The sequence below is a fragment of the Capra hircus genome, chromosome 21 (genome assembly GCF_001704415.2).
Source record: "Capra hircus breed San Clemente chromosome 21, ASM170441v1, whole genome shotgun sequence".
Classification (NCBI taxonomy): domain Eukaryota; kingdom Metazoa; phylum Chordata; class Mammalia; order Artiodactyla; family Bovidae; genus Capra; species Capra hircus.
Window position 1 is genome coordinate 66314618 of NC_030828.1, and position 16261 is coordinate 66330878.

General features: G+C 53.1%; 1 protein-coding gene across 1 annotated transcript in view; it reads right to left on the minus strand.

The window, feature by feature from the left end:
• Nucleotides 1–16261, minus strand: part of MOK (MOK protein kinase) — a 45298-nt gene that overhangs the window by 1245 nt on the left and 27792 nt on the right. Inside the window, exons 3-10 of the mRNA XM_018066526.1 lie at nucleotides 15204–15293; nucleotides 13857–13927; nucleotides 5640–5718; nucleotides 5466–5514; nucleotides 3697–3875; nucleotides 2267–2368; nucleotides 1349–1522; nucleotides 499–619 (exon numbers count right to left, since the gene is read on the minus strand). Of these exons, the coding sequence (XP_017922015.1) occupies nucleotides 499–619; nucleotides 1349–1522; nucleotides 2267–2368; nucleotides 3697–3875; nucleotides 5466–5514; nucleotides 5640–5718; nucleotides 13857–13927; nucleotides 15204–15293 (865 nt within the window). The remainder of the gene's footprint in view (nucleotides 1–498; nucleotides 620–1348; nucleotides 1523–2266; nucleotides 2369–3696; nucleotides 3876–5465; nucleotides 5515–5639; nucleotides 5719–13856; nucleotides 13928–15203; nucleotides 15294–16261) is intronic.

A 16261-nucleotide genomic window follows, 5' to 3' on the forward strand; every position in this document is an offset into this window, starting at 1 on the left:
CCTCAATAAACGGCAGCCGGGCAGTCACCACAGAGCTTGGTGCCTGCCCACAGCTGTGAAGGGGGCTCGGGGCCTGAAGGGAAAGGTGAGGCTCTCACAAGGAGAAGCCACAGCTGCTAAAAGCGTGCGCAGCAACCGCCGGTGGCCCGCTGCTCCTGCAGGGCTCAGCAGCCAAGGGGTCACCTGGCCAGGGGTGGCTTCCCTGCGCCCCCAGCTAGGGTGGTCTGAGGGACACGACAAGGTGACCGGCGCTGGGTCTGGGTGCAGCCTGGCCCTGGGGGTGGGAGGACCCGCCCCGCAAGGCTGTGGAAGGAGCTGGTGGGCAGCAAGGGCAGGGGCCATGGGAGCCGGTGCCCACCCCCAGTATGTGCAGACGCTGTCTGGCTTGGTGGCAGGTTGATGACGGCCCCTCCAGGGGGGTGGGGGGCCCTCCAGGGCGTCTGTCTGGGAGACACGGGGGGGTGCCTGCAGCCGCTGGCTCCCCCAGTCACACAGTACCTGCTTCCGGCCCTCCTGCGCCGTCTGCCAGGTGCTGCTGAGCTCTAGGGCTGTGGGGCACTCGGGGAAGGGAGCAGGGGCCTTCCACCTGGCCCTCGCCAGCGCCTGCTTCTCAGCCGCCCTGTGGGGAACACAGAAGGGCACCTCTCTTGAAAACCCACTGTGGCGTCTGCTGCCTCCGCTCCCCTGCCTCGCTCACACACATCTCACCTGCTGACTGCCAGGGAGCTCACCCCTTCTCTGCATCAGCCTGACAGCCTCTGGGCTCCACACAAAGGGGTGGTCAGGTGCCCCGGTGCAGGCACTGCCCACGTCGGGCACCACCCAGCTCACTCTGGAGCCTCACAGCGAGCAGGCTCACCCCACTAGCCCCTTCTGCTCTGACTCCCTGGGCTAAACATTGGAGCCTTGACCTCGACTGAAAGGCGGCCACAGGCCCTCCTTCTACCCTCCCTGATGCCACTAGCCTCCTTTTGGAAAAAAGTGCCAAAGAGGAGCGAGGGGTGGGCTCCCAGAGGTATGGGCACTGTTCCTGGGACCACCTTACCCCTCCACATCCCCCCGGCCCCCGCGCCCCCTCACCCGGCCCCTCCACGCCCCGCCCCCCGGCCCCTCCGCGCGTCCCCCCCCCGGCCCCTCCACAACCCCTCCCCGGCCCCCCCCCCCGCACCCGCACCCCACCCCGGCCCTCCGCACCCCCTCCCCAGCCCCTCCGCATGCCCCCCGGCCCCTCCACACCCCCTCCCTGTGCCCCCTGGCCCCTCCGCGTGCCCCCCAGCCCCTCTGCTTGCCACCCCGCCACCCCCCCCCCGCCCCTCTGCGTTCCCCTTGGCCGCAGCAGGGCGCCCACCTCTGCTCCTGGAAGTAGGGGTGCTGCAGGGCCTGGTGGGCAGTGACTCTCTCGTCGGGGTCATAGGCCACCATGGCATGCAGGAGGGAGAGGCATTGCGGGGACAGACTGGTGGTCAGTAGAGGTATCCCTGATCCCTTTTTAAAAGGAAAATCAAAACTCATAGCTCTCGACCTGCATTAAAAGCCCAATGATAATAAACGGTCACGCCGCCATTTAGAGCACGTGGCCGGTCCAGCGTCAAGACTGCACAGGGGCCTGCGCAGAAGGGAACAGCTCACGATCTAACAGTGGGGTGGGGAGGCACAGCGGCGTCCAGCCCCCGCGCAGAGAGGCGCTCAGGGAGCCGCAGCCCTGGGCTCCGTTGCCGCCGCGTGCCCCGGGCAGCGCTGGCTCCAGGAGGGGGGCGGTCTCTGCACTGCCACTGGTTTTCCTGTGAACCGAAAACTGCTCCACGACATTAAATCTGTTTTTAAAACGGGTGTGTGTGTGTGTGTGAAATCTCATACTCTAGAGATAAGAAAACTTTCCCTTGAAAAGACTAATAGCACATTCCCACCAGAGAAGAAGGAAGTAAAATTTAAAAAAAGAACAAGACTCCAACAGAGTTGTCATCTCCCTACCTTCCTAGCATCTGGGAGCTGCTGGGTGCTGCCCACCCCTCACGTCACCGGGGACCCTCAAGAGCCCGGCTCCCCCAGGTCCCTGCCCAGGGGTCAGTGTGGCAGGGTGCCGGGCGGAGCTGCCCCAGGCCAGGCGTGCGGCCTGTGCTGGGAGCCATCCTCACCCGAGACTCCGAGGTCCTAGTGAACCCCCCAGGGACGCCTCTCCACTGCCTGGGCCGAGCGGGCTGTGTTGAGGCCGTGGGGAACGGCAGCGGGGCGAGCCCTGGGGCGGGGGCCCGGGGCCTGCACTCACTGCTTGAACTTGGTGAGGGTCTTCTCAGGAGGCGAGCCCATGACGTCGTGGATCCTGGAGATCTGGTCCAGCTCGTTGGCTCCGGGGAAGAGTGGCTGCAGGCTGGGCGGGACCAAGGCTGCCATCAGGGCCCCGACCCTCCTGGCGGCAGAACGACCTCCAGCACGCACCCCGCCCGCCCCCGCCCCGGGCCTTCCTCCTCCACTGTCCCCACGTCGGAGTCCTAAGGCGCAGAGCCCACTCCCGAACCTGCACAGACGGGTCTCCACCAACTGCGAGAGGAAACCCCCAGCGCCTCTCGCCGCGGGGGAGCGCTGTCAACAGCAGTTCAGGCTGGGTCAGGCCAGACTGCGTGGACAAACGAGGTCCACGGAGCGTTTCGGTTTCAGAGCCTTCGCAGACTTGGGACTCGTGGCTAAAAGGGCTCTGGCGCCTCTCACCTCCCTCTGGACTGGCTCAGGCGACTTTGTGCTGTGCCCGACTCTCTGCGACCCCCGTGGACTGTAGCCCCCAGGCTCCTCGGTCCAGGGGATTCTCCAGGCAAGAGTACTGGAGTGGGGTGCCATGCCCTCCTCCAGGGGAACGCCCTGACCTGAGGACTGAACCCGGGTCTCCCACATGGCAGGCAGACTCTTTACCATCTGAGCCACCAGGGAAGCCGAGGGACTTAAGTACATGAGAAAAGACCATCTGTTGTAACTATAGCATCAGTGAAACCACAAGTCTCCTTTCCAAAAATAACAGTTACTTATCAACAGGAAGGTCTAGAGCCAGAAGATGCACCCTCAAGGGCCTGTGCGTGTACCAAGGGGTCAGTGGAGCAGGCGGCCGTGGACGCCCTGGGTCCTCCTGCCTTGCTGGGTACTGTTCTGACCAGCATCACTCTGACGGAAATCACCCCTCCCACACCCTGGCCCCGTCCTTCCTGACCCACTGGAGCAGGAGGGTGCGCCCCCCTCCTCCTTGCCCGGCCTCTGCTGTGGCCTTGCTCCGTCCAGCGGTGGAGCCGAGGCTGGGGTGGGGGCAGCACGCTCAGGGTTGGAGCGCTCTAGACTCCAGCTCCTCCCCACCCTGGGGCCTGAGCACCCACGGGAATGACTGAACTCCGAGGGCAGGCTAGGGGGCATGGCCCCCATTCCCCATGGCAGGAAGCACGCCCTGGCTCCATTCCTCCGCAGGCTTCACTGGTTCTACCGCTGATGAGGCCACACGGAGAGGCCCGGCCACCCGGGGCCCAGCGGCCGGTGGGAGAGAAGTAATTGACAGTGTTCCGCCCTCCACGCTGGGCAAGCAAGGAGAGCGTTCCGGCCGCTTCTTGTCAGGTTCCAGGGCAGCCAGGACACCAGAAGGACTGTTCCAGGGGCACAGGAGAGGGTGCAGGGGGGGCCTGGCAGGAAGCCACTGGCTGCACCCCCCGGGGCCCAGCGTACCTGGCCATCTCGTAGAGCACGCAGCCCGCGCTCCACAGGTCCATCTTGAAGCCGTAGCCGCCGTCGGTGAGGAGGCACTCAGGGGCCCGGTACCAGCGGGTGGAGATGTATTCGGTGTACGGCTGCTTCGAGTAGACGCTCCGGCACGACCCGAAGTCCCCGAGCTTCAGGACATCCCGCTGCAAGCGGGGAGACACAGGGACAGGGAACGTCTCACCAAGCAGCGACCGTCACGTGGGCCATTCCCGGCGCTGGCGCGCTAACACAAGGGCGCCTGGCGTCTAAACGAGCTTGTAGACCAAAGCGCTGGCTCTGTGAGCATCTGAAGCTGCCTCTCTGTAAGCATCTGAAGCTGCCGCTAACCCATGAGCAAGTGGGGTCTCTATCCAGCGGATCACATTCACAGAGATTCTGGCTGTGTTTTATAGACATTTCAAAATGTCTGCAGATCGTCTACGGGCTGTGCAGGTGTTTAAGTCACAGAGTAAGTCTACAGATGAATTCTATACCCTGGTCATATCCCCCATTATGCCTTAAACAGGTTTCAGGGTATTTCCTCCCTCTTCATCTCTCATACTCAAGTCGTAAAATGCATGCTGTCAATAAACATGAAGTCTCTGGAGGGCACCTGCAGCTACAGCCCACGTTAAACAGCACTTCTCTCGGCCACATGATGAAGAGACCTACACTGACAGCCTCGTACCTCTGTCCCCACTCCCGATACATTCAACAAAAACTAAGGCACATAAAAAGGCAAGAAAAAACAGTCTGAAGAGGCAGAGCATGCATCAAAACCAGACTCAGATATGGCACAGGTTTTAGAATTTTAGAATCACCAGACAGGAAACTAAAAAACAAACAAACTATGATTAATTTAAGGGTTCCAGGGGAAAAAGAAGACAGCACGCAAGTTCAGGTGGGAAACGTAAGAAGAGAGATGGAAACCCTAAGGAAAAAGTCAAAATAAAACATCAGAAATAAAAAACACTGGGACAGAAATTTTAAATGACTTTGATAGGTTCATCAATAGACTAAACAGCCAAGGGAAGAGTCAGTGAGCTTGAAGACATGCCAACAGGAAACTTCCCAAACTGAAATGCAAAGCAACCGAAGAACATCAGAAACAACCAGCATCCAGGAGCTGCGAGACAACTTCAAAAGCCGTGGCACACACACTACAACGTGGACCAATCTCAGAGAAACGCGGCTGAGTGAAAGAAGTCGGATCACAGAGGGGTATGTACCATGTAATTCCATTTACAGAACATTCTAGAAGACACACACTAATTCTGTTATGACAGAGAGTCAGCTTGTCTTTCCTGGGGACAAGGAACAGGAAGGCAAAGGCTACCAAAGGCAAGAGGAAGCTTCTTGGGGCAGCGGCTTTGCTTGGCGACTGGGATGGTTTCATGGGTATCTACAGATGCCCAAACCTAACAACTTGTACACTTAACGCATGTACAGTGTAAGGGCTTTTGAGTGAGACAGATCTGAGCTCAAATCCTGCCTCTTCCCCTTTTATATTTACAGCGTTTAGAATAATTTATCAATAAATGGAGTTAATTTTTATACACAGTATATAAGAAGGGTGCCTTTTTCCAGACGTACAGTTATGTTGATGGCATTTATTAACGATTTTTTTTTCCAAACTGGAAGGGAAAAAAAACTATAACAAACATGACATCCATTGGGATTGAAAGCATATCCAGTGAAAAGTTTTTATATTCTGTCTTCATTCTGATATCAATTTTTCATATAAAAATTCTTACCTTTACTAATATATTTTCTGGTTTTACATCTCTGTGAAATATTCCATTTCTGCATTCAACGTGAAAAGAAGGACAGAATTAATTGCGCCTCACTCAGACTCTCCCACACGGCATCCCCTAATGAACGGCAGCGCACTTGGTTAGCCCGGAAGCCTCAAGTCTCCACGCGCAAACCTGTGCATGTGGTCCAGGGACTTGCAGAGCTGGTACATGTAGAGCGTGATCTTTTTCTCTGATAACGGGTGTCTTCTCCCTGTGCAATCAAGGAAACAGCCAAATATGGTCACCAATACCCCTGTTTTTTAAAGAAAACACAATCCATTTTTAATAATGTGCAAGAATTTCTAATTTTCTCAGTGAAAACCAGAATGGAATAGTTCTAGGAAATATGCAGTCCATTTACAAAATATGCCATGGAGAATTCTACACACAGACACGATTTCATCCAGAATCGCCCGGCCCCAGGCCTTCTTTGCAATGAGAAAGGTGCTGGGCGGTCACCCAGGGGCACTCGGTCCGGGGGCCTCCGCACAGGCTCCGGGAGGCCTGCGGGGCACACTCCTTCACACCGTGACGCGAGCTGGCAGGCCACACACGTGCACGCGCCCTCAGTCACGTCCCACTCTTCGCCACCCCATGGACTGCAGCCCGCCAGCTCCTCTGTCCGGAATTTACCAAGCACGAACACTGGAGTGGGTTGCCATTTCCTGTTTCAGGAGATCTTCCCGACCCAGGGATCGAACCTGTATCCCCTGTGTCTGCTGCACTGGCAGGCGGGGCGGGCTCTTTACCGCTGAGCCAACCTGGGAAGCCCGAGACGGCAGGAGTCAGCTGCAAGTCCAGCATTTTCCTCAGCTTCCTGTCTAGGTGGAGGTTTCCGTCTTTAAGGGAATAGATCACAGTTTCTTTTCTTTTTTTTCTGCTGCACTTCCCGGCATATGGGATCTTGTTTCCTGGCAGGGACTGAACCGGCGCCCCTCGCACTGGAAGCGTGAGGTCTTAACCGCTGGCCACCAGGGAAGCCCCAGAAGTACGTTCTCTTAATTGAAGAAGACCATGACCGAATTGCACAGCCCACACACTCCTTTCACAAAAGGGAGCAGTCCCTGCCACCGCTGACCACGCCCTGCGGCACACCGGGCACCCATCCACACAGCCTGCAACCTACACCCTCCTCACTCCTGCACTGTCCATGACGTTCTAGAACCCCGCACATCACACTCCAGTCCCACGGAGTACTGCGGGCCATGGGGTCCCAAAGAGTCGGACTCGACTTAGCAACTGAATGACAACCAGTAGCACAGACACCCGCGTTCTTGAAGATGTCATGTTTTATTTGATTTTAATCTCAGAGGCCTGTGTTTCTAGGTCATTAGGCTTTAAACATGAGAAACACACACTCTCACCGAACAATTCAGAGAGCCAACACGAGCACATGGCCCACTTGACATTTTTGGTCCTAAGTTTGCAATTTCTGTTGAAAAATTAATGTGTTCTTTTTCTTGCATAACAAGAATGTTTATGTTAATCATAGAAAGTAACAATTTATAAAATGTCTAAGTGGAGTGAATTTTTCCATGTCATCTTTTTATTCTGTTTCACATCAGTTTTCCACAATTTAAAAGAATTAAAACCAAGATTGCAGGCTTCCCACAGCTTGAGGAACTCTGTAATTTTATCGATTATCTGTACAAAGGTGAGAAGAAAGCAAAATTTCCGCTCTCTGTCACCCGTGAGGCTGGCTGAAGCGTTGTCAGGCTCTGTCCCCTCTGTCCTCGCTGCCACGGATGAGGCGGGCTCCCCAGACCCCGGGGGCAGACTCCCCCCCGGCTCAGGGCCCCCAGTCCCTCAGGGCTGGTGAAGACAGTGACTGCTCCCCATCCCCGCCTGGCATGTCCGGTTCAACAGGTCTGCGGTGGGGCCCTGAAAGCTGCCTTTCCAACGAGTGCCCAGAACCAGCTGCGGGGCCTGGCTGTGCGCCTCAGGAACCACGTCCCACGCCTTGCTCTCGCTGCCGGGACGCCCCCGCCCCATCCCCTTCTCCCGCTTCCGGTCGTGCTCACACCGCTCTGTTCCTAGAAGCACCCTTCCCAGCCACAGCCACACAGCCACATCCTAGTTACAGCATAAAGCTGTCCTCACATTCATCAGAACCTGAACTCAGGGAAGGTGGCCTCTTTTAGGAAAAGTCTAGTGCATCCAATCTTTATAATCACCCAGGGATCTCCCATCAGGAAGATTCCAAGGCCCAGGCCTAGACCAAGGGAATCACTAGGGATCTCCCATCAGGAAGATTCCAAGGCCCAGGCCTAGACTCAGGGAATCACTAGGGATCTTTCATCAAGCAGAATCCAAGGCCCAGGCCTAGACTCAGGGAATCAGTAGGGATCTCCCATCAGGAAGATTCCAAGGCCCAGGCCTAGACTCAGGGAATCACTAGGGATCTCCCATCAGGCAGATTCCAAGGCCCAGGACTAGACTCAGGGAATCACTAGGGATCTCCCATCAAGCAGATTCCAAGGCCAGGCCTAGACTCAGGGAATCACTAGGGATCTCCCATCAGGAAGATTCTAAGGCCCAGGCCTAGACTGAGGGAATCACTAGGGATCTTCCATCAAGCAGATTCCAAGGCCCAGGCCTAGACTGAGGGAATCACTAGGGATCTTCCATCAAGCAGATTCCAAGGCCCAGGCCTAGACTCAGGGAATCACTAGGGATCTTCCATCAAGCAGATTCCAAGGCCCAGGCCTAGACCAAGGGAATCACTAGGGATCTTCCATCAAGCAGATTCCAAGGCCCAGGCCTAGACTCAGGAAATCACTAGGGATCTTTCATCAAGCAGATTCCAAGGCCCAGGCCTAGACCAAGGGAATCACTAGGGATCTTTCATCAAGCAGATTCCAAGGCCCAGGCCTAGACTCAGGGAATCACTAGGGATCTTTCAACAAGCAGATTCCAAGGCCCAGGCCTAGACTCAGGGAATCACTAGGGATCTTTCATCAAGCAGATTCCAAGGCCCAGGCCTAGACTCAGGGAATCACTAGGGATCTTTCATCAAGCAGATTCCAAGGCCCAGGCCTAGACTGAGTGAATCACAAACAGGCGGGGGGCCAGGAGTCTGACCTTTCACTGCTCTCTGCCCCCAGTGCAGGACTCTCTCCCTTTCTCCCGGGCCAGCTCCCTCTACCCATTCGTAGCCGTAGGGGCAAGGCTGTGACTCCTTCCCATCTCTCCGTGGGAATCCCTGTCTGCACACGGGGGCTCCCAGGGGAACAAGGAGCCCGCCTGAGCCACGGGCACCACTGGTCTGAGCAATCAGAGTCCACACCCTCGACAAGGAGGATGGACTGTCGACTTTCAAAAGTATTTCCCCACAAAAAAGATCCTAACTTTCCGGGCGCGAGATGGTATCTGGTTCCCACCAGATTCTTACTTACAAACACCTTGAAGCAGACAAAATACTGTGAATAAAACACCCTGAGGTTCTCTGTATGACCCTTTACTGAAGCCAGCAGACTGCAAACAGTATTTCCCTGGCTCACTGAGCCAAATTAATTATTCCAAGATAATTTTTTACCAAACATTCTCATTAAGAAGGCACTTAATGAATGTCACACATAACACCAGCAATGTTAAAGGTCGGAAGTGGACACAGCGACTAGCTGTGGCCTCCGGTGTAGCCGCGCTGAACCAGGCAATCTAGCACACACGCGCCTCCCACGAGAGGCCCCGTCCCCGGGCTGCGGCTGGCTCTCCTGGTCAGCCTCCGAGGTGCCTGCCGGGCCACAGTCTACACCTGGGCCCAGAGGCCAGGCTCCCAGGCAGCGTGCGAGCACGTGTCTGCCATCCGTGTTTTCCAAGAGAGAGCCCTGCAGGACAGCACGTGGTTCTCAGAGAAGCTGGAGGCCCCGACCAGCAGCGCGTAGCAGGCGGGCTGTCAGACTCAGCATGGAGCCGGAGCCATCACCAGCACCCCTCTCTCAAGACCACATTCAAGGAGGGCCTCCCAGCTCTGCTCTTTGCCTTCTGCTTTGTTTCTTATTTATTTTCTGGCCATACTATGCAGTATGTGGGATCTCAGTTCCCTGGCCAGGGATGGAACCCACACCCCTGGCATTGAAGCACAGTCTTAACCATTGGACAGCCAGGGCGGTTCCCCAGCTCTGCTCTCTGAAGCCGGCTCATCTCAGGCAAGTGCTCCAACTTCTTGCAAGCTCTTTTCCTCATCTCTGGAGTGGAGCTGAGCTCCCAGCACGGGGACGAGCCAGTGCAGACAGCCAGAGCCGGCACACTTGGCTGGGCGCAGCGTGCTGATGGTGGTGGTGGTGATGACAGGCGCCCACGCTGATTAAAGACCACGCCAGCCGGGCGCTGCTCCACACACCCCACACCTGTCATTTACTCCTCACAGCCACCCCGAGAGCCAGACACCATGATTACCCTGCGAGGTGTGCACGGCGCTGTGCGTGCTCTGGCCTGGAGTGCGATCGGGGACACCCGTGCTCCATCGACACAGAACCGGAGGGCACTTCCCAGAAGCACCAGCACTGACCTAACAGGATAGCGCCATCGGCTTCAGAAAATTCCAGCGAAAATAATGCTACTCACGCACACCCTGAACGGCAGAGATGGACAATGTGAGGAGACGCTCAGCGACCGTGCCACATCAGAAAGTTTCAAGGAAGAGTTAGGAATCCCGTAACGGGTTTATGTCATGTCTACTTCCTTTTTATATATGCACAGAAGTGACATGGCTGGAAACTGTCTCAATAGTTCTGAACCAGTTCCGTTAATAAGGACAGGACTAAAATTGCTAAGCGATAAGAAAGGTATGTGTCAGAGCGGCAGTGGCAATGTTTTTCTTCCTTTTTGTTGATACATAAAAAATACTGCACCTTACAGTTCACTGGCTCAGATTCGATCATATATAAAAATACAACTGAATTAATCTGACACAGTAATTAATCTGTCATGCAAAATCGTTACATTGCATAATGACTGGAACATGAACCCTGATTTCAGAGTTGCCTTAGCATTGAGGAAATACAATCATCCCTGGGTGTCTGCAGGGTACTGGTTCCAGGAGCCCCTCAGGTACCACAATCCGTGGATGCGCAAGCCCCTTGTATAAAATCCTCCACAGCTCAGACACACTGCCTAAGCTCCTCAGGGAAACAAACTGTAACGCAGTCAAACAAAGCTTGGTCTGCTTTTTCCTACCTGGCTCAGAGTCATGGGTTTGTTGTAGGATGCCTGGTCCACTCACAGGCTCTAAATGGTGTAACCCTAAGGTGACAAGACGAGCCCCTGGACCTGGAACAGCCTGTGCTCCAGAAGGTGGCCCACGTGCTGCCGGGGGAGAGTCACGGGGTCTGGGTGGCCGAGTCCGTCGAGAAGGATAGGCAGAGGAGCCGCAGCAGGAGACTTCGTGGCCCAAAAGTGGTCGGTGGTGGCCTTGGCCGCCGGGCCTTCCCGGTCCACTCAGGGCTGTCCAGAGGGCCGTGCAGGGTGGGCAAGAGCAGGCGCTGCCCGAGTCCCGACCCCAGACCATCACGGCCGAGGCCCACGGCCGTGGACAGGTCCCTCGTCTCTCCACGCCTCCCTTTCACCATCCCGAACATGCCATCATGACAGAATCCGCCTCACAGGCTCTCAGGGTGAAATAAGCTGACTCCTCTCAAGAGCCAGGGGCAGTGCTGGGCTTGCGGACAGCACTCACGGCCGTTGGCCGTCACTGTCCTCGCCGCACAGCCAGTGCCCCCGAGCCCCCGGGTCTCTGTCCGCGGGTCCCGCATCCGAGGTTTCTGCGGTTGGCTGAACCCCTGAGTCGTTTCACACACAAGGGGCTTGAGCATCCATGGACTTTGGTACCTGCGCGGCTCCTGGAACCGGTGCCCTGCAGACACGAAGGGATGACTGCATTTCCTCAATGCTAAGGCAGCTCTGAAATCAGGGTTCACGTTCACAGTCAGTGTCTGACAATCACTGTCAACCGTTTTCCCCACGTTTTAACATCTCTGACACTTAGAGGCCCCTTAGCACCTACAGCACCTGATCCCACGCTCAGAGCACAGCGCCTGGCCTGTGAAGCCACTCGGCATCCACGGGATGAACCAGCAGCCGTTGAGCCTTAATACAACAGTCTGCTTTCTGCAGTCTCTGTAGACAGATACTGAAAGAAACAGACTCACTTCCTCCAATTACACAACTCCCCTACTACTGGAAATTAAAATATCGATTTCTAAACAAAGTTTTCTCCAATCTAAACACATAGAAACTTGCCAGAAATTATCCCCTCCCCTTGAGTTTTAAAAATCACACTCTGACAATCATAATTCTAACATAACATATGTATCTTATACCAAGAGAATTGTTATTATACTAAAAGGAAGTGATTCTATAGATTCATTAAGAACAAAATGTTGGCTTACTGGTAAAAAGATGATTGCAAGTTACAGTAAAAATTAGCGGTTGTTTCCCTTGGTTGCATTGATACCCTGTCCTGATACACTGTTAAAATATGTATTACACAGAGACTATCAAAGTGAAGAATCTAAGTCAGTTAGTGTATTTGAAAGTTAATCACAGAGTAACACCTTATTTATCCAAGTTGTCTGGAATAAAACCTCAAGTGAAATTTCCAGGTAAGTGAGGTTTACTCCTCAGATATAAAACTCTCTTCTATTTGGCGGTATTTTACATGGGAATCTTTTAAAAACATTTCACCCACGTTCCCATCAGCATATCCTACAGTGACATGGTTAACACAGTCCAGTACATGACTGTGCTCCCGCTAACCTGTCCTGGGGATCCTGGCGGCTTACAGCTGTCTTCCCGGACGCTCTTGGTTTGGTTTATACTTTCAGTCTCCTCCCCCATTACTGGATCGTCACCTGTCACTTTCTGTTGGTGTGTAAAGTTCTAGAAGCTCCTTTTAAGAGCTCTTATTTTTAATAGGTTTTAGACCAGGAAACCAGATAACTAAGTTTATTTTAAATTGTACTTAAAGCAAGACACCTAAATGAGAGGTTTGTCTATGAATAAAATACACAAGGTTTATAACTTAAAAGAAACACCATATATTTCCAGATACAAGGCAATCTCCTACTTTCCTCAAAAGATGTAAACGCTTCTGGATCCAAAAGTTTTATATCAACTTTCACAGATGTAAAACTTGTCTACTCATGCTATTTATTAACTTACTAAGCCACATATTTTAAATCACATATAAAATATTTCCATTTGACATACTTCTTTCCACGCTCCTACTTCATAAACATAATTTTATCTGAACTCTTTGCATGCACCTTTAACATCATGTTAAAGGTCCCCTTTGTTGCAAGAACAGCTTCTTGATCTGAAAGTTTTCCATAGCACATCATCTGCCCTTTGGCCTAAACTGCTTGAAGTAATATAGCAGTTTTTAAATCATCTATGATACTGTCGCTAAAACTCAATTTTAGATATAGAGTCCCTCATATAACATAAGGCAGTGATTTTTTTAATTTTTTCGGTAAGAATAATATGATCCATAAAGTCTAACACTTGCTGTGGGATATTTACAAAGCTCATTTGTCCTGACATCTAACGCCACGGAGGGGGTCAGACCCAGGGCTATTTGACCAACGTGGGCCAATCTTCTGCCTCCTGCCCTCTGCTTCCCTCAGGTGACCTCTGCCGGCCTCCAAAACCAGCCGTGACTGGGGTCGGCTCAGGCCAGTGGCTTCTCCAAACAGAGCTGTATTGTTCAAAAGACGGGGACGCATGAGCACTCAGCAGCTCAGGGAGCCGCGTGGGGGCCCCAACCCCAGGAGGAAGGAGAGTCCCTCTCAGGCGATGATTTGTGGGGGAAGCCTGCCTCATTCCGAAGCCTAGAGTAGAATGTCGAGCCACGGCAGAGCCCGGAACGGACCCTCGAAGGGCACGAGCCCGCGGGAGGCCTGAGCCGGGCCTCCCGCTGCGCCTCCCTCACCCGCGTCCCCCCGGGTGGCATCCCTTCCCGTCCGCAGCCATGCTCGGAGCAGACAAGACTGCCCCCCGGATAGCTCCCACGCCCAGGTGGCACTAGCGGCAAAGAACCCACCTGCCAGTGCAGGAGACGCGAGAGACACGAGTTCAGCCCCTGGGCCGGGAGGGTCCCCTGGAGGAGGAAAGGGCAACGCACTCCAGTATGCTTGCCTGGAGAATCCCACGGACAGAGGAGCCTGGTGGGCTTCAGTCCGTTGGGTCCCAGAGAGTCGGACACGATTGACGCGACTTAGCACACACGCACTGCATACTTATATACAACTACTGAACTGTGGTGACTGATGATTTTGAGAATTAAGACAAATATATGGGAACTGTAAGCTTTAAAAGATCTTAGACACTCTTTCCAATTATTCTACATACCTCGTATTAGCTCATAAATATTCATGTCCATAAGTTCACATATTAGTGCGAGAGAACCAGATTTTCTGTCACTGAAGAAGAAAGCAGGTTTTTAAAATGGTTTTTTCCTTGTATTAATCAGAAAAAAAGCATCAAATATTTAACTCATTTGTAAACACTTTTGATAAACATAAAACACTCCCACGGCAAAGGCCAAAGTGTAATGACCGAAACAGCGCAAGTTTTGATTTTCAATCAGTATTTTAGGTAAAAATAATTTTAAATAATAATAAAACAACTTTAGGCAAAAATGCTAAAAGCTGGCCTCCCACAATTTTGGGAAAAAAGCATCTTGAGATTATGAAAGTAACTATTATATCTTCAGACAGAAGAAACAGGTTGAGGAGTTTGAGAAGCAAAACAAAGAAAGTAGGACTTAATTCAAGCTCTGTGGCTGCAAATTCAGCTTTAATTTACCTAAATTACTTCCATGTCACTGAGATACATCACAGTGTGGGGAGTGAAATACAAAACCCAGCCAGGGACAAAGGAGCAATGCCCACGCCCCTGAAGGGTCGCCCCGGGCCCCTCAGGGCACCTGTGGAGGGGCTGGATGGGGCGCACTGTCCCTCAGGCTGCCACACACAGAAGCGCTTTGCCCCTGAAGCACTTGGCACAGGCAGGGCCCCGTGCAGGCTGCAGTCTCCGGACCCGGCCGAACACGTGCCTCAGGGCACGCGGGCCAGGAGGCCATGCGGCCAAGACAAGGCACTGCATTTTAAGTTTAGAACTGGTCAGCTCTCTGATGAAAACCTCCCCCAGCTCAATGGTCAGAGACTGTGGTTTCCCCGGATGGTGGTACAGGCCAGGCTTCCTGCTGAGGAGCGCTTTCTCGGAGCTTCAGGCCAGATCCCAAGCCTAGCCCCTGGGAGACAAGCCCTTCCAGATGAGCTCCGCTCTGCCTTCTTGATTAGAACAGAAATGAAAAATCCCCTGAAGTTATGTGGAATACAGTGAGAATGGCCGTATGAAGCCGCACCAAGATGGCAACTGCAGGGATGACCTAAGTGCAGCCCCCGAAAGAGGGCCACAGGCTCACACGCAGCTGTCCCAGGCCGCCGCCGCCTCCACAGAAGCCCAGCTGAGCTTCTGGGAGGGGGACCGTTCGAATGATGTTCGCTGCTGTGACACAGAGTCACTGCAAAGAAGGCCTTTCCCCTTTAGGGCTCGGATGCAGACACTGGCCCGAATACATGTCTGAGCTACAGAGCCAGTATTTAAAATGTCTACTATGGTTTTCTTTCTTAAAAAAGAGATCTAACAATTATCATCGAGGTTAGATAATTTTTAAAGCCCCGATATACTTACAAAACCACTTCGTGCAACGTGAGAATGTTCGGGTGTGGATTCAGGCGTCTCAGTGCTTGTATCTCACGAAGGTTGTTCACTTGCTCAATACTATCGTGCAGGTAAAAACAAACGAGTTTATTATTCAGGTCAACTTTAGAGTCAGGGTTATCAAATCACTGTTTATTATCCATGATCACAAGTTACAAACACAAATAACGCCAAGCAAGTTTATCAGGTTTTATTTCTCCCATCAGCAGCTGAACATAAGCATATCTCATTTCTACATTATCTTATGGAAATGGAGGCTCTTATAGCTTTGGACATGCATTCAAACTCTTCCCATCTAAACTCCTGAAAGAATACTTTGGTAGTTTCTCTTACAATTAATAAATATAGAAACAGAGACTAAAATTTTCCATTAGTCAGTTTATAGGAACTAACAGCAATGTAAGCAACATCTGAAAATAAGCATCTCAAGTTTAGACCGGCCTTCCTGCTAATGTTTAATGCAGGCTGTACACGTTTTCACAGTCCTTCATCTGGGGAGAGGCGTTCTCTCAGCAGGCATGTCTTCCTAAGGCTTTTCTTTATGGGACTGCTCTGCCTGCCACTGTGTTCACATCACAGATCACAACAACACAATAGAGGCCAACGGCCTGGGGCTGGCTGTGCCCGCCTCCCAACTGACCCTTGCCAGGGCGCTCTCTCTGGGGCTGGGCCCACGGGGCCAGCCCAGCCGGGTGACTCCATCCACCAGAGACTCCATCTCAGCGGCTCCAAGAGAAACTGATTCTGGAAATATTCTTTCTCTGAACTGGCAAACCTGTTTCATCAACTTCTTTTTTTTTCCTCCTGGCCTTGCCACGTGGCTCATGGGCTTCTTGTTCTCAGACCAAGGATTGAACCTGGGCCCCAAGGTTGAACCGGGTCCTAACCACTGGACAGCCAGGGAACTCCCAACCAACTTTCAACATGTAGAATAAAGCTCAGCAATTTGTTTGGTTATTCAAAGAGTGGTTATACCCAATAGTATATTATTACTGCTGTTGTAAATCAACACGGCTGGATATTTCCAG